At 41.4% G+C, this 17,115-nt stretch overlaps 1 protein-coding gene across 1 annotated transcript in view; it reads left to right on the top strand.

Annotated features, from left to right (window-relative positions):
• Positions 1-17,115, top strand: part of TDP1 (tyrosyl-DNA phosphodiesterase 1) — a 179,561-nt gene that overhangs the window by 36,058 nt on the left and 126,388 nt on the right. Inside the window, exon 8 of the mRNA XM_030215270.1 lies at positions 15,921-16,091. Within this exon, the coding sequence (XP_030071130.1) occupies positions 15,921-16,091 (171 nt within the window). The remainder of the gene's footprint in view (positions 1-15,920; positions 16,092-17,115) is intronic.

Below are 17,115 nucleotides of genomic sequence, written 5' to 3'. Positions count from 1 at the left end.
ATAAATTTTGAAGCGATGCAATTTCTCCATGAATTTAATTTCCTGTAACTTCTGGAAGAGAGTTTTTAGGAGCTTTTTCCTCTTATCTTTTTTTATATATTTGTTTTTCAATTTCTTTATAAATGTATAGGCAGCTTTTATAGTTTTTCAGAGGTATGCAAGGATGTTCCATGATACTGTCGGACCACCTTTACAGCTCTGTTTTACATTGCATACGTACTGTATATTTATCCGCATATACCTTATATTTGAAAATTTATGTTCTGTGCAAACTTTCAAACATATGTAACTTTGCACTTAAAGCACCATCAAAATGTGTCCCTTATAGCTCTTTGTTTTGTGTTTTTTTGGAAAACGTTTGTGAAATATTTTGGATCTGGGCTCCCTCTCCTGTCCTTTTAAAGGCAGAGGGCAGCCAGAGAAGCTTCTAGGGGTCAAGCTGGTGGGTTTGATTCCAGTGTCTTGTGTAGAATCTTCCCTTGTGAACTTGAAGGTAATTTTTGCTGGCTTTTCCTAAGGGCAGTTATGCTATCCAAGTTTACTTATGACTTGGTATATACCGCACACTGAGTAGACCATCTGTGTGGTTTACAATTCTAAAATAGGGGGTGAATGGAAATAGGCAGAGACGAAAATAGGCACTGGGAGGGAGTAGGAAAAAAGGGGGAAGGGAGGGGTGAAATAAACAACTATAATATGACGGGAAAGATGAGTAGGAGAAGAGTGGGACAAGAGGGGAGGGGCGTGGTAACTGGTCAGGTGTATCCAGCAGGCCTTCTCACAAAGGAGAAATTCTACATATTTAAATATATATGCATTATCAAAAAGGTACGTTTTAAATTCAGATTTAAAGTTCTGTAGAGAGTTCTGTTGACTTAGATAGGAAGGAAGCGGATTCCAGACCGTGGGGCCAATAACTAAAACAAAATGGAGTGACTATTTAATTTGTCTAAAGGGAGACACAACTAAGAGGTTTTGTTGTGAGGATCGGAGAGCAGGAGAAGGGGAGTATAGTGTTAAGAGGCAGACCAGGAAGAGCAGGAGGCCTATATTCAAGATTTTGAAGATTAAGGGAAGGATCTTGTAGGCAATTCTACGTGATATGGGCAACCAATGTGCAGCTCTTAGAAGAGGGGTGACTTGAGCCTGTAATTAGTTTAATAGAGGTACTTTGGATTAGTTGAATACGGTAAAGATATTTATGTCTGAGGCCTTTATGTAGTGTACTATAATACATGGAATCACATTATGATGCATATTTTAGTCTGTGAAATTAATATATTTTATTTATTTGTTGCATTTGTATCCCACATTTTCCCACCTTTTTGCAGGCTCATTGTGGCTTACATTATGTCATAATGGCGATCGCCATTTCCGGCATGAGAAATACAAAGTAGTGTTACATTAAAGTTCATAAATGTTAAAGTACAATATAAAGTTTTGAAAGTTTGTAGAATACTTTTGTGGCCTTTCCTTTCCTTCTTTCTCTATGGAAAAGAGCAGAAGATTCATCCTGTAATAGGCTGTCAGTTTTTTGTTGCCACTGTCATTAATTAATCTTTCAAAAGTAGTACTACGCAATGTCATTATGAAGGAAGACATGGAATACTAATTGTTTTCTCTCTTATCTGCTCTGAAGTCAGCCATGCAGACAGAATGTCCTGCTCATAATAAAGCAAACCAGAAATAAATAGCTCAAAATAGGCCATCACTATGTAAATATAAAGAAATATTCACACATCATCTTGATATGTACATACCTTAACGCTCTAGAGAGAGCCTTTCCCTTGCCTGGGTCGTAGAGCGTGCATCTGTTTGTTAGATTAGTGAGAGTTTGGTACCAGCTGTGCCCTGTGCATAACAGTGAAATGCAGAGTAATTCCAGCTACTGGCAAATGAAATGAATTACTAGCACAATCCCTGCTTATTCAGATTCATTTGTGCTATTAGATTCATTCGTTGGTGGTTGCAGGCTGAAGAACTTGATGCTATGAAATAACGGTCCTGAACGATATCAGATTAGCAGAGCTGGAAACAAAGCCCTTCCCTTATTCACACAGCTGATATCTTGTAAGCTGCAAACCCTTTGCACTGTTTTGCACTATTCATTAAGTAGAGGAGTGTGGTAGCCGTGTTAGTCCACTCTTAAGGTTATCAATAGAAATCAAACAAAATAAAACATGGAAAAGAAAATAAGATGATACCTTTTTTATTGGACATAACTTAATACATTTCTTGATTAGCTTTCGAAGGTTGCCCTTCTTCCTCAGATCGGAAATAAGCAAATGTGGAAGCTAGCACATTTGCTTATTTCCGATCTGAGGAAGAAGGGCAACCTTCGAAAGCTAATCAAGAAATGTATTAAGTTACTAGTGAAAAAAGCCCCGTTTCTGATGCAAATGAAACGGGGGGCTAGCAAGGTTTTCTTCTGTGTGCATGTGGGAGTGTGTGTGTCCCTGCCCTCTGGCCTCTCTCCCCTCCCCCCTCTGAGTCCTTCACTGTTACAGAGCCAGCGATTTGATTTCGTGCTCTGCTGTTTTCCTTCACTGACTGTGTTACAGAGAGGGCGGGGCAGACACTCATAGGGAAACCGGATTATCTCTCCCCCTTCACACTTCCGGCTGGAGGCTTCATAGAACGTTGGTGTTGCCTTTTATATAGAGAGATGTCCAATAAAAAAGGTATCATCTTATTTTCTTTTCCATGTTTTATTTTGTTTGATTTCTATTGATAGCACTATTCATTAAAACTGTATGTTGGCTGGAGAAGGGGGAGGATGGACTCTACTGTGTGTGTGGTTTGTTAGTATGTGTGGTGTGACGTTCTCTCCTTTTAAACAGAAAGTGATGTCTTACGTTCCTCTTGGCTCCACTTCCCCAGGGCAAGGGCAAAAGTCCTCTAGTCTTCATCTCCTTTTTAAACAGAAGGCGAGCTTGTAGCACTTGCTCCTTTCCAACAGGAGGTGCTAGGGTGCCTGAGCTTCTCCTCAAGAAATAAGTCCATAGGAACATTCGTTCAAGTGCTTCATTTCCCTTTTAATGTCAATCTTCATGGCTCCCTGTAACTCAGGCTGAATAATCATAACACAGCCTCCCCTTTCCCTTCTCGTTCAAAATGAAATTCTCTAGGTTAGAGACAAGATGCCTCTTATGATCTCAGTCCATTTCTTCTTGATAACAAAAAGGTTCATTAAGTTCATTAATGCCTCTGAGAAGCTTTATGCAAATCAGTTCATTCAACTTTTATAAAGGAAAGGTCCCATTTCTTGCCTCTTTGTTTCAACTGTTTGGACACAGTTTTTCCTCATTAAGGAGGACCTCCTCCCCAGCTTTCCCCTTTTATAAGAAGTCTCTTCCCCTCTTAGGAAGAGGGTACGCTTGGAAACACAAAACGTGAAGCAAAAATCCTCCCCTGTTCACAGCATCGAAATTACCTCTAAAGATTACAAAGTTGAAGAGCCCTGTTATACAAGCCTAGGGCTCTAACTTCTGGCAGACCCAAAATCCCTTATTACTCACAATGAAGCAGACTTGTACTTCATTATGTTCCCTTCCCCACTCTGCCAGCCTAGAGGCAAAAATGATCTGTCCTTATTTTTACTCACGGGGCTTTTGCTGGGATGCTGCTTGTCACTCCCTTAGGATTGCTAAGTACATTAGATTTCCATCTCCTCCTCTGAACCTTGGAGCTTTGGTGTGACCTCCTCATAGCTCATAATTTCCTCATTAGTTTCTTCAGGTCCTGGGTATTCCTCCACCTCCATGGGCTGGCTCGTCTCCTCATCTCCATCACTTTCTGGTTCACCCTGGGGTTTTATATAGCCCAGCTTTTTCCCCAGAAACCTTCCTCCAACTGGGCGGGACCACCAGGGTTTTCTTGGACCTTCTTTCCCCCATCTAGAGTCCTCCCTTCCCTTCGCCTACCCTTGGCTGAACTGAGTCACACCACACACATGTGCAGATGCTGTTAAAAAATGCAAGCAGACTGCTCCTCTGAGAAGTCGCATTCATGCAACGACAGCTCCAGACCTGCTGGAAAATTTTGACCTCTTTCTGTATTAGACTCTAAATAATGTGTGCGCTAGACTGACAGCCAGTCTAAATCAAACGTTGCAAGCACAGTAAGCTTTGAGCATCAGGGTCCTAGACAGAAACTGTTCAACTTCGGGCAGCATTTCAAATATACATTTTTTTTACATTTGTGCCCCGCGCTTTCCCACTCATGGCAGGCTCAATGCGGCTTATATGGGGCAATTGAAGGTTAAGTGACTTACCCAGAGTCACAAGGAGCTGCCTGTGCCTGAAGTGGGAATTGAACTCAGTTCCTCAGTTCCCCAGGACCAAAGTCCACCACCCTAACCACTAGGCCACTCCTCCACTGTTGCTACTATTTGAGATTCTACATGGAATGTTGCTATTCCACTAGCAACATTCCATGTGGAAGTCGGCCCTTGCAGATCACCAATGTGGCCGCGCAGGCTTCTACATGGAATGTTGCTAGTGGAATAGCAACATTCCATGTAGAATCTCCAATAGTAGCAACATTCCATGTAGAATCTCCAATAGTATCTATTTTATTTTTGTTACATTTGTACCCTGCGCTTTCCCACTCATGGCAGGCTCAATGCGGCTTACATGGGGCAATGGAGGGTTAAGTGACTTGTCCAGAGTCACAAGGAGCTGCCTGTGCCTGAAGTGGGAATCGAACTCAGTTCCCCGGGACCAGAGTCCACCACTCTAACCACTATGCCACTCCTCCTAGGAATTCTTACCGTGGAGTTTGTTTCCATATAAATATTTCTTTTTCTTTCTTCTTCTACCAGACATAGCAGTGCATCAATAACAAGTGATAAATAAGTTGCACCGTAAAACATGTACAAAAATGATCATATTACCCATCACATCCTTTGCCACTGGGAAGTGTAAAAAAAAAATCCACATAATTGAAAAAACATAAGATCTTATAAACACAAAAAATGATTAGATCATTACACAGTGAAAATTTTCCAGCAGGTCTGGAGCTGTCGTTGCATGAATGCGACTTCTCAGAGAAGCAGTCTGCTTGCATTTTTTAACAGCATCTGCACATGTGTGTGGTGTGACATGTGCATGTATTATAGTAACAATAGTGTTAAAACTTTGCCATGCACCAAAAAACAAAACAACCCCCCCCCCCCCCCCCCCCCCCCCGAAACTCTGTGTGACGTCACTGAACGTATGCCTACGATGTGGCAGTCAATTTTTTTCCTGGGCGTGTGCAGAACATCGACACTTACACACTTAATACACATTTTTTTTCATTATGTATAATTTGAAAAAGCACTCTAAATATGCCATTTTATAATACCTTCCCAAATAATTGCATTTGTGGGAGCAACCATATCTGTAAGGATGCTGTAGGTAACTTCATGAATTGAAGCATGTGACTAATTTATGTAATGTTTATAATATTGTTGATCACTTTGTGATTTGCAGTAGTGTTCTGATATGGTCACACCAAGGTCAGGAGAATTCAGGGGAATAGATTGAACGGACACTGTCAGAGTTGAAGACACAAACATGACTGATGTTTGTAATTTGCATGGAATCTGATGGTGAAGCCTGTAATTAAGTGGAACAAAATAAATATAACCTAGTTATTTACTGTTCAGGAAGCAACTGAAAGCCCTGTTTTATGCAGAATTTTAGGGTAGATGTATGGGGGCTTTTTTTTTATATTATGTGTGTTTTTAATTTTATATTTTTTAATTCTGTTTTTCTTTCTATATTTTTATATTTTGTTACTGCTCAAGGTATCTGTTTGAAGGGTAGAGTATCAAGGACATGCGTAGCTTAAAGGTGTACACTATCCTGCTTATAATCGAAAGAGAAAAACGCCTATATTGTGACCCAAATCAGGAGATGGGCGTCTTTCTCCCGTGAGCGCCCAAATCGGTATAATCGAAAGCCGATTTTCGGGCGTTTCCAACTGCAATCTGTCGCGGAAACGGGTAAAGTTGACGGGGGCGTGGTGAAGGCGGAACTGGGGCGTGGTTATCAGCCGAGGAGAGATGGGCGTTTTTACCGCGATTTTGGGTCACTTTTTTTGGACCCTTTTTTTTTCACGAACAAGTCCCAAAAAAGTGCCCCAACTGCCCAGATGACCACTGGAGGGAATCGGGGATGACCTCCCCGGACTCCCCCAGTGGTCACTAACCCCCTCCCACCAAACAAAAAACACTTTAAAAACTTTTTTTCCAGCCTCTATGCCAGCCTCAAATGCCGTACCCACCTCCATGACAGCAGAATGTGTTCTATCCTGTGAAAGCCTTTCCCTGGTTCTGATGTGGCTCTCGGGTGAGTGTGACACCTTTTCTGTTATGTGGGTGTAGGGTATTGGGCTCCGTGATTCCACTAGCTTGTGGCAAATGCTCACGATGTTGGTAGTTGGTAGGCTCTACTCCCATGGTGATTTTCCCTCTGCTTACTGGGTCAGTCCATGAGGTAGTGGCCATTTTTGTAAGCCAGTTTTAGATCCCTTTCATGTGTTACCCACGTTAGAGACCTTAGTTATTACCTTGAATGTCGCTGAAAGAGGGAATTGTACACCATTCTGCCAGCTCTGATCTACTGCTAATCTCAGTCCCAGGGAGACTCTTTGCCAGTGGGGCACAACCTCTGATCTGCAGTTAACTGTGAGTAAGCGTGCTTATTCAAATAAAGGACGTTTTCGGAGAGATTAGTCTTCAGGTGTCAACTGGTGTGCCAGTGTTTTTTATATAGCAGCAACACGTCCTAGAGGCCTGCGTGTATGCAGGTCCCTGGAGCACTTTTAGTGGGTACCGCAGTGCACTTCAGCCAGGTGGACCCAGGCCCATCCCTTCCTACCTGTAACACTTGTGCTGGTAAATGGGAGGTCTCCAAAACCCACTGTACCCACATGTAGGTGCCCCCTTCACCCCTAAGAGCTGTGGTAGTGTCGTACATTTGTGGGTAGTGGGTTTTGGGGGAGGGGGGTTGGGTGCTCAGCACCCGTGGTAAGGGAGCTATGCATGTGGGAGTGTTGCCTGAAGTCCACCGCACTGACCTCTAGGGTGCCCAGTTGGTGTCCTGGCATGTCAGGGGAGCGAGTGTACTACGAATCATGGCCCCTCCCACGACCAAATGGCTCGGATTAGGATGTTTTTGAGCTGGGCGTTTTTAGTTTCCATTATCGCAAAAAAAACAAACAAACGCCCAGCTGAAAAACGTCCATTTTTTCGAAAATTACGGTCTGTCCCACCGCTTCACATACCCGTTTTCGGACATAGACGCTCATGGAGATAGGCGTTCAATTATGCCCCTCCATGTGTGCCAGTAGGTGGCAAGCCATCTCCTGGGAGAATAGAACAGCGGGGATGTGTGTTTCTTTAAAAAAAATTCAAGAGCATGCTTACTAAAGTGTGCTAAGCAGTTATTTAGCATGCAATAACCACTAGGTCTGACCTGTGCTAACAACTACTACTTGCTAAAAATCCTTTCTTACTTGCTTAGTGCAGTATGAGGGGGATTGGACAGGTTATGACCTGCATATTACAGTTACTGTGAAGTAATTAACATGCATTAACTGCCACTAGTGCACCTAGCACAAGGACACTTTGCCCGCTTCCTTTCTTCTTTTTTTTTCAACTTGGATCTCCACATTATAAATCCCCCTTGCACTAACTACATCGATGCATCCCAGGCGAAACCTCTCCCAATGTCCCTATTGTCATTCTTTCTCAAATACCCCAGAATCTCTCTCTATATATACTTTTAGTCGCCAGATTTTCACCCCACCACCTTTTAAGCCCATCTATATGGGTGCATGGTCCAACACCACTATGCAAGAAACTACCACCAAGCTTGGCATGCTTCTGTGCAGCAACATTGCAGGTTCTGGTGTGTTCATGCAAGTAAAAGAGAAAGGGAAATGGGTTTGCTACTCCAGCAGCCACCAGGGCATCCCATGCCTCTGTTTCCGACTAATCTCGGAGGTTTCCTGTTCACGATAAAAGGAGCCAACGCCTACAGAAGGTGATCTCTCCACAGGAGAAATGACAGTCAAAACCAACAAACATTACTACTACTACTACTATTTAGCATTTCTATAGCGCTACAAGGCATACGCAGCGCTGCACAAACATAGAAGAAAGACAGTCCCTGCTCAAAGAGCTTACAATCTAATAGACAAAAAATAAATAAAGTAAGCAAATCAAATCAATTAATGTGGACGGGAAGGAAGAGAGGAGGGTAGGTGGAGGCGAGTGGTTACAAGTGGTTACGAGTCAAAAGCAATGTTAAAGAGGTGGGCTTTCAGTCTAGATTTAAAGGTGGCCAAGGATGGGGCAAGACGTAGGGGCTCAGGAAGTTTATTCCAGGCGTAGGGTGCAGCGAGACAGAAGGCGCGAAGTCTGGAGTTGGCAGTAGTGGAGAAAGGAACAGATAAGAAGGATTTATCCATGGAGCGGAGTGCACGGGAAGGGGTGTAGGGAAGGACGAGTGTGGAGAGATACTGGGGAGCAGCAGCGTGAGTACATTTATAGGTTAGTAGAAGAAGTTTGAACAGGATGCGAAAACGGATAGGGAGCCAGTGAAGGGTCTTGAGGAGAGGGGTAGTATAAGTAAAGCGACCCTGGCGGAAGATGAGACGGGCAGCAGAGTTTTGAACCGACTGGAGAGGGGAGAGGTGACTAAGTGGGAGGCCAGCAAGAAGCAGATTGCAGTAGTCTAAACGAGAGGTGACAAGGGTGTGGATGAGGGTTTTGGTAGAGTGCTCGGAAAGAAAGGGGCGGATTTTACGGATGTTGTAAAGAAAGAAACGACAGGTCTTGGCAATCTGCTGGATATGAGCAGAGAAGGAGAGAGAAGAGTCAAAGATGACCCCAAGGTTTCGAGCTGAGGAGACAGGGAGAATGAGAGAGCCATCAACAGAAATAGAAAACGGGGGGAGCGGGGAGGTGGGTTTGGGGGGGAAAATGAGAAGCTCGGTTTTGGTCATGTTTAATTTCAGGTGGCGTTGAGACATCCAGGCAGCAATGTCAGACAAGCACGCTGAAACTTTGGTTTGGATGCAAGGTGAGATATCAGGGGTAGAAAGGTAGATTTGGGAGTCATCAGCATAGAGATGGTAGGAAAAGCCATGGGATGAGATTAAAGGAGGCCAAATGAGAATACCCATTTATGCTTTTTTTTCCCTTCTCCATGTCTCCATCGCCCTCCATTTTTGAGCATGACGACACACTTCATCATTAAATAGTTCTAGCATGTGGCTGCATCCTGTGAATCTCTTCTTGCCTTCTTGATAACTAACTTCAATCTGTAAAATAGTGATAACACATAATAACCTTCAGCCTGTGCTGTGGGCGTAAGCTCCAGTGTACTCTGTCCATATGGACTTGCGTGCTCCTCTTCCTCCACCCTTAGCCATCACCGCTTGGCAGATATTCTGTAATATTGCAAGACAGTGTTGGTACACCTCCATTTCTTGGAGGTCCCTTACAACAGATATTGCATTACTGATACCTGTTCTCAGGATCTTTCTTTTTATCTACCAGCTCTGTGAGGCTGTCCCTCGTTTCTTCTATGTGCTTCTGGGCCCCTTAAAGCAGGCCTCATACTGATCACCTTGGCTTTTCTATCTTTGCCACCTGCACTCCAAGCTCTGCCACTTCTGTCTGAAAGTCTGCTGCAGCCTTTTTTAATGTTGGCCTGCACTGTAATTTCTCTCTGTACCTCTGTGAGCTGCTTGTTCAAGTTTTTGCTGCCTCAGACCTCTCCTGGCAATCCTGTTCACTTTGCAAGTTGGACCCTAATGCCGAGGCCGCCAGCATTTGCTCCAACAATGGCCTATGTGCGCTCTTTCCTGAGATCAGAGCCCCTCTAATTCTGCACAGATGTAGCCACAGATATGATCTCCAGATACACCTTAGGAAACTGAATTTACTTTGTTTTCTACCGCAGGGCAACTTTTTTAGCACTGCACTTGATTCTCTCTGAATACTGCTATTCCTTCAAGCTGATGTTGCTTCCTCAGAACTGTACTTTAGTTTTAATGCATATTAAAAAAAACCTTTTTATTGAAATGAACAAGTGAAATGAACTGGAAAAACATCCAAAAATCATGAAAAATGATGAAACAAACCAAACATGAACCAAAATGTTTGCACTATACACATCGCTGTTGAACAGCTGGGTTTTTTTTTAGCATGCCTGTCGGAATATAGTCTCCTCTTCTAATTTGAGGTAATGTGCACAGTTACATAAGTACATAAGTATTGCCACACCGGGGACAGACCAAAGGTCCATCAAGCCCAGCATTCTGTTTACAACAGTGGCCAATCCAGGTCACAAATACCTGGCAAGATCCTGAAAAAGTTCAATGCATTTTATGCTGCTTGTCCCAGAAATAAGCGGAGGATTTTCCCCATTTAATAATAGTCTATGGACTTTTCCTTTAGGAAGCCTTCCAAACCTTTTTTAAACCCCGCTAAGCTAACCGCCTTTACCACATTCTCTGGCAATGAATTCCAGAGTTTAATTACACGTTGAGTGAAGAAAAACATTTCTCCGATTTGTATTAAATTTACTACTTTGTAGCTTCATCACATGCCCCCTAGTCCTAGTATTTTTTTTTTTTGAAAGAGTAAACAAACGATTCACATCTACTCATTCCACTCCACTCATTATTTTATAGACTACCTCAGCTGCTTATTTTCTATGGGGTCCTTTTACTAAGGTGCGCTGGAAAATGGCCTGCGCTGGTGTAGATGCGTGTATTGGACGCATGCAGGTCCATTTTTCAGCCCACCTGCAAAAAAGGGCCCTTTTTTTTTTTTTTTTCTTTGGCCAGAAATGAATGTGCAGCAAAATAAAAATTGGCGCACGTCTATTTCGGGCCTGAGACCTTACTGCCACCCATGACTTAGTGACAAGGTCTCGTATGTTAACTGAGCAGTAATCATCGGTGCGTGTACACTGCCGATTCTCTCATGGTTAGCGCTGCACACTGGAAATTTTCCGGCGCGTGTACTGGATGCGTGTAAAAAAATGAAATTGCTGCCCAAGTCATGCAGGCAATAGTTCTGGCACCTACGTAGCTTAGTCAAAGGCCCTGTATGTGATTTATTTTGTACCTCATGGATAAATGTTTCCTGTTTTAGCTAATGGTGGCTGTTTTAGTCCACTTTTAAAGAAATAGAAATAAAATGAAATGAAAAAAAAAAAAAGGTAAAATATTTTTTTATTGGGCTTAAATGCATTTTTGACTCGTTTTCGAAGGCAGTACCACTTTGGGTCAGAACAGAAATCCTAACTATAAGTGCTATAAGTCCACTCCACGCAAATATATCTCATCAATACACATTGTAGGTACCCTGAAACCCTGACCGGCTGGGGTGCCTCCAGGACCAGTTTTGGGAACCACTGACCTAGTTGTTTCTTTTGAAAACATTTCTTAATTCTTGGCCTGATCTTTGAAATTAGCCTTCCACGCAGTCAGCTTTCTACAAAGAGGCATTTCTACTTCGTCTCAACATGCAGGGATTATAGATTTTGAAGTGTAGATGACTGTTTTCCTTTGATAAGTATATTTAAAAATAAACCTGCTGAGGATCTGGTTACTATAGTTACAACAGTGTGTGTTTTGAGTACATTTTAGCTGGCGGATGGGTAAGTAATTATTGTTTGAGTCAGTCTGCCCAGACTGCGTATTAACCATTAGACCTGCCTCTTTGAATCACTGCAATGGGAAAAAATAAAACCCAAATTATGTGCCAGTGAAAACACGTTTTGCAAAGTGTGCTGTAACAGCTGTGGGAAACCTCCTCAGTTTCCCACTTTGAGAGCAGGTAATAGGTAGACTTTGGTACTGCTAGAAAGAGAACAACAAAATGCATTGAGAAACCAGCCTAAGGAAGTACCTGAGGAAGCTGTTCACGATTATCTTGGGGGTTCTTAACGCCTAAGGAGTCCTTGGATAGATTTCAGGAGGTACGTGAACTTGGATGGGAAAAAATGAACAACGTTATTTCCGTTAAGCTTTTCATTCAATAATGAACGTACGCAACAAAATAATTTATTCCCTCTCCTTTCCAAAAATATTTTTCTTTTTTAATTAAATTTTTTAATTGCATTTATAATTCATATAAAGAAAAATGTCAGCCGAGCCGAGGTCCTCTTCTTCCCAATCCCGCGCAAGGCTTTGTTCTAGTCTGACTTCCTGCACGTTGTACGCTAAATCATACAGCCAAAGTCCCTAAGCAATGCCTTTCCTTGCTATTTTTATCGGGTCCTGAAGCAGCCATTCAGCATTATAACTCTTCATAGGTCTAAATTTTTCTGTTTATAATTGTTTAAATGAGCATTACTTCTTACGAATACTTTTAATTCTCAGTCTTCATGCATCAAAAATGTATGTAAAAAAGTTGGAAAACTTATCTTAAACCAGCTTTAAGGCAACCTCCCGATGTGACCATATTTTGAATACTGTGTCAGGGGACAGTTCTTGGATCATAAAACAACAAAAGGCAATGTTAATATACAGTCTTCAAGAAAAGCATATAGTTCAAAGGACAAAAAAGTACACTGTAGTTTCATCGCATGCCCCTAGTCCTAGTATTTTTGGAAAGCGTGAACAGACGCTTCAGATCCACTTGTTCCACTCCACTCATTATTTTATATACCTCTATCATGTCTCCCCTCAGCCGTCTCTTCTCCAAGCTGAAAAGCCCTAGCCTCCTTTTCAGCTTGGAGAAGAGACGGCTGAGGGGAGACATGATAGAGGTATATAAAATAATGAGTGGAGTGGAACAGGTGGATGTGAAGCGTCTGTTCACGCTTTCCAAAAATACTAGGACTAGGGGGCATGCGATGAAGCTACAATGTAGTAAATTTACAAATCAGAGAAAATGTTTCTTCACCCAACCCTTAATTAAACTCTGGAATTCGTTGCCGGAGAACGTAGTGAAGGCGGTTAGCTTGGCAGAGTTTTAAAAGGGGTTGGATGGTTTCCTAAAGGACAAGTCCATAGATCGTTACTAAATGGACTTAGGAAAAATCCACAATTTCGGGAATAACTTGTATAAAATGTTTGTACGTTTGGGTAGCTTGCCAGGTGCCCTTGACCTGGATTGGCCGCTGTCAGGGACAGGATGCTGGGCTCTATGGACCTTTGGTCTTTTCCCGGTATGGCATTACTTATGTATTTATGTACATACTGGCAGAACCGATGTTCATTCATTAAAAAATTCATTACAAAATGGTGCTGTCAAACACAGAGTTGTATTTAAAGGAGATCACCTGATCCCTCAACCAATGAAAAACCATGGCATCATTCAAATAGCTCATAGTAGGTCAGGAATTACACCATTGTAATCTACTCAAGTTCCTCATTTAAAATGTGTCCCACATATATTGTAAAAATATAGGCAGGCACAAAGTAATACAAAAAAATCAAATCTGCAATCTGAGGATTCTTGATGGTGTCATACAAGCAACTTAACACAATCTATAGCACTTCTCCCATTGGATCAACTGTGCCATAAAAACATGTAAGTCAAAAGTAAGCATACCAAAACCCCTTTCACAATTAAGTGGATAATCAGATGATTAAAATTTACTTAGGCCGTACAGTATGAAAAACACCATGTATTTTATCTTCACACACACATTTCTGTTCTCCATAGCTGTTCAGCAGTCTGGGTCCTTACTTGAACCATGGGAGAAAATTATGACAAAGTAATCATGCATTCAAATCACCTTCTTGAACAGAGGGGGGGTGACCTCTTTTAATGTACTGAAAATCATCTCTTAAAAAGTACAGTTCTTCTGTAAACCATGTAAAACCAAGGGAGCGAAGTGAGGGACCTCAATGCAGACAGACCCAAGTGTCTTGCCCACGTAAAATAGAGGGCAAGGACATCAGATAATGTAAATGGCATAAGCAGATTTACAAGCTGTCAGGTACTTCCAAGTAATCAATTTATCCTTGCACCTGATATGTGTGCACCACTGTAGGATTGCGGGCACACACTACACCCCCTGCAGGGGTAATGTCCAAACCTTGTGCCTCCATTCGGTCGATGCACTGGATCCTGTTAACGAGAATGTACCACAAAGTCCTGAATGTGTTTACCTGCTTAAATTTTGGCATGTACTTCAATCACATAGCATGCTACAAGAGACGCCGCTTTTTGCGTATAAGAATATATATATATATATATATATATTTTTTTTTTTTTTAACCATATGGATTGCAGGAGAGTAAGGTAAAACACAAACTGTTCAAGATGTGGCAGATTGCATTACATATGTCAACAGATGACCGTGAACAGTCAATTGAGTTCTCTTATCCGTCCCCTTCTCCTCTACTGCTAATTGCAGACTCCGTTCCTTTTATCTTGCTGCACCTCACGCCTGGAATAAACTTCCCGAGCCTATACGTCTAGCCCCCTCTTTGGCCGTTTTCAAGTCTAAACTTAAAGCCCACCTCTTTACCACTGTTTTTGACTCCTAACCACTGCTCACCTGTCCTTTTTCCTCACCTCTTTATTCCCTTACCTTAATTGTTCTGTCTGTTTAACCGTCTTATCTAGATTGTAAGCTCTTTGAGCAGGGACTTTCTTCTGTGTATGGTGCACAGCGCTGCGTATGCCTTGTAGCGCTATAGAAATAAGTAGTAGTAGTAGGGTACCTCGTCCTGAAAACAATGAATCATTTGTTCGAATTGTTCCACTTACCATCAGTGAGTTTAAGAAACAGACTTAACCTAAAAAAAACTGACCCATTGGTATGTTCGTATAGTCATCATGGATTACAATCGTCAGACCTTAAGTGTATTCCTGTCTGTGGGCTTGCAATAGAAAAGCAAAAACCTTTTATTAAAGTTAAATACAGAAAGTCACACATTGATGGCTTTAGTTATAATCTAAGGCTACGATCAAGTCATTCAGGTGGTTCAGAAATTGGTACAGAAGTTCCACAGATCCAGTCCTTTTTTTTTTATTTTTGTTACATTTGTACCCCGCGCTTTCCCACTCATGGCAGGCTCAATGCAGCTTACATGTGGCAATGGACTGATTAGAAAACTATCTGTAAACTTCCTTCACAAACCTATATATAGTAATTCTTTCTCTTGTTGCATAGGTTTCACATTGAATGGCTTCTGATTTTTAAACAAAATGTAATATTAGACAAAGAGAACTTTAGTAAACACTTAAGTTTTATTTTTAAGGAACAAAGTTATCCAATACACATAATCCCCATGTGAAAAAGTGCCCCCACCCCCCAAGCTTAGTAACTGGTTGCATCACCTTTAGCAGCAATAATTGCAACCAAACACTTCCTATAATTTGTTTAAAGATCAGAAAACCAACCAGTGTGATGTATATGTAATAATAGGGGAAATCAGGAGGACGAAAAGCTTTTTCATATAACTGTATTGTGCGTATGGAAGAGAAGATAGATAAAGTTTATCAAAATACCCTATGTACAGGTGAGCCCCATCCGGAGCCATTGTGGCTCCTGTTTTAGTATCCTTTAATTGCAAGTAGTATGTGTTGATTTTTATCCATTGGATATGATGATTTCTGATACTCTTAAGACATTTTTATATTATAAACGGTTTGTGATGTGTGAAGTAGTTCAGATGTGATAACGTCCAGCTATTAATTTCTTTTTACGTTAGGTGATATGTTACTATAGTTTTGTTTTTCTCAGCTGAAGCATTTCCCTGGGGCTATGTTTAGAACAAAATTTTTGATCTTGAGAGTTTCACTGTGTATGGGAGAGCACCACTGAATTAAATTAGGTGACTTTTAAACAAAATGTATCTAAGATTTCTTATATTTGTTAGATATTTTTCAGATCATTTTTAATATTTTGTGTAATGCTTTGAGAGTGAAAAATTCAAATTTTCTTTTTCAGAATATGGCTAAGTCCTTTATTTTCCAAGTTACCCAAGAGTGCTCCTGATTCTGCTGGTGAATCTGTCACAAACTTTAAGTCTGATCTGATGGACTACTTGACATCCTACCATTCTCCCACGCTCAAGGAGTGGGTGGAAATCATCAGGGAACACGATCTTTCGGCAACAAAGTGCGTGTATAATCTAAGGGATATTTTTGTGTTTGTTTCATTGATATTGATATTTAGATGATCTTCATATGTAAGCCACTTTGGGTTCCCTTTTGGGGGAGGAAGGTTGTTTATAAACCAGAATAGAGGGAGTTCTATATGTAATCTTCCAGTGGTTTCTACGGTTTTTGTGAATACAGCACAGACCCCCAAGACTGAGATGTCTAGACCTCAACTGAAATTGATCAACCAATGATTAATCCTATCTAACATTACATGCAGTCTTAATTTTAACTCGCTGCCCAGGAATTTCCCCGACAGTTATCCTTTTTGGGCTAAAGTGAAGTTTGGGTTGTGCTTTTGTTGGTTCGTTGTTCCCTCTGAGCAGTAAGAGACAGTATACAATGGGGAAGAAACAGATTTGTTTTCAAAATAAGGCTAACACTAAAGAATAAATGAAGAGAATATGTAAAATCTTTCAGAAAGCCTCTTAGTTCCCTTTTACTACCTACTTTAAAGTATGAAGTATGATGGGGATGTAGAATAGTCCCTTATTTTAAGGAACTTGACTGAGTACTTGGCATTTTATGATGGAATAATGTTCCTCGTTGAAAGCCATGTACTAAGTGCTTCTTGTCCCTTCAGGACACTTTTCCACCTGTCTTGCAACTTGTAATGTTCATGCCCTAGGGTTGTTCCCCCCACCTTCTGTTTCTCTTTACTCGTGCTTCCTGTGTTCTTTTTCTGCTTTCTATAGAGACCGTAGTTTGAAGGTTATGGATATTACTTAAAGAGAGTCTGCAGACTGCTGAGCTGTGTGCATAGAAAACCTCTCTGCACTTGTGTGTTCATATTTAAAATGGTTTTTAGAGTTTGAAAAAAAAAAATCCTTTAGGACTTACTTGCCAGAAATTAAATGCTTTTGCTAAGTAATTCTCGTCCTCCACCCAAAAAAAAAAATGTATTTTGGGTAAGAGGTAGTAATGAGATACATAATAATTTCTTCTTTGGAATACATCTCTGTGCCCTTTCAGTCATATGTTTC

The sequence above is a fragment of the Microcaecilia unicolor genome, chromosome 9 (assembly GCF_901765095.1).
Source record: "Microcaecilia unicolor chromosome 9, aMicUni1.1, whole genome shotgun sequence".
Taxonomy (NCBI): domain Eukaryota; kingdom Metazoa; phylum Chordata; class Amphibia; order Gymnophiona; family Siphonopidae; genus Microcaecilia; species Microcaecilia unicolor.
Note: the sequence above shows the minus strand (reverse complement) of the source record. Positions and strands in the feature narration are given on the sequence as shown.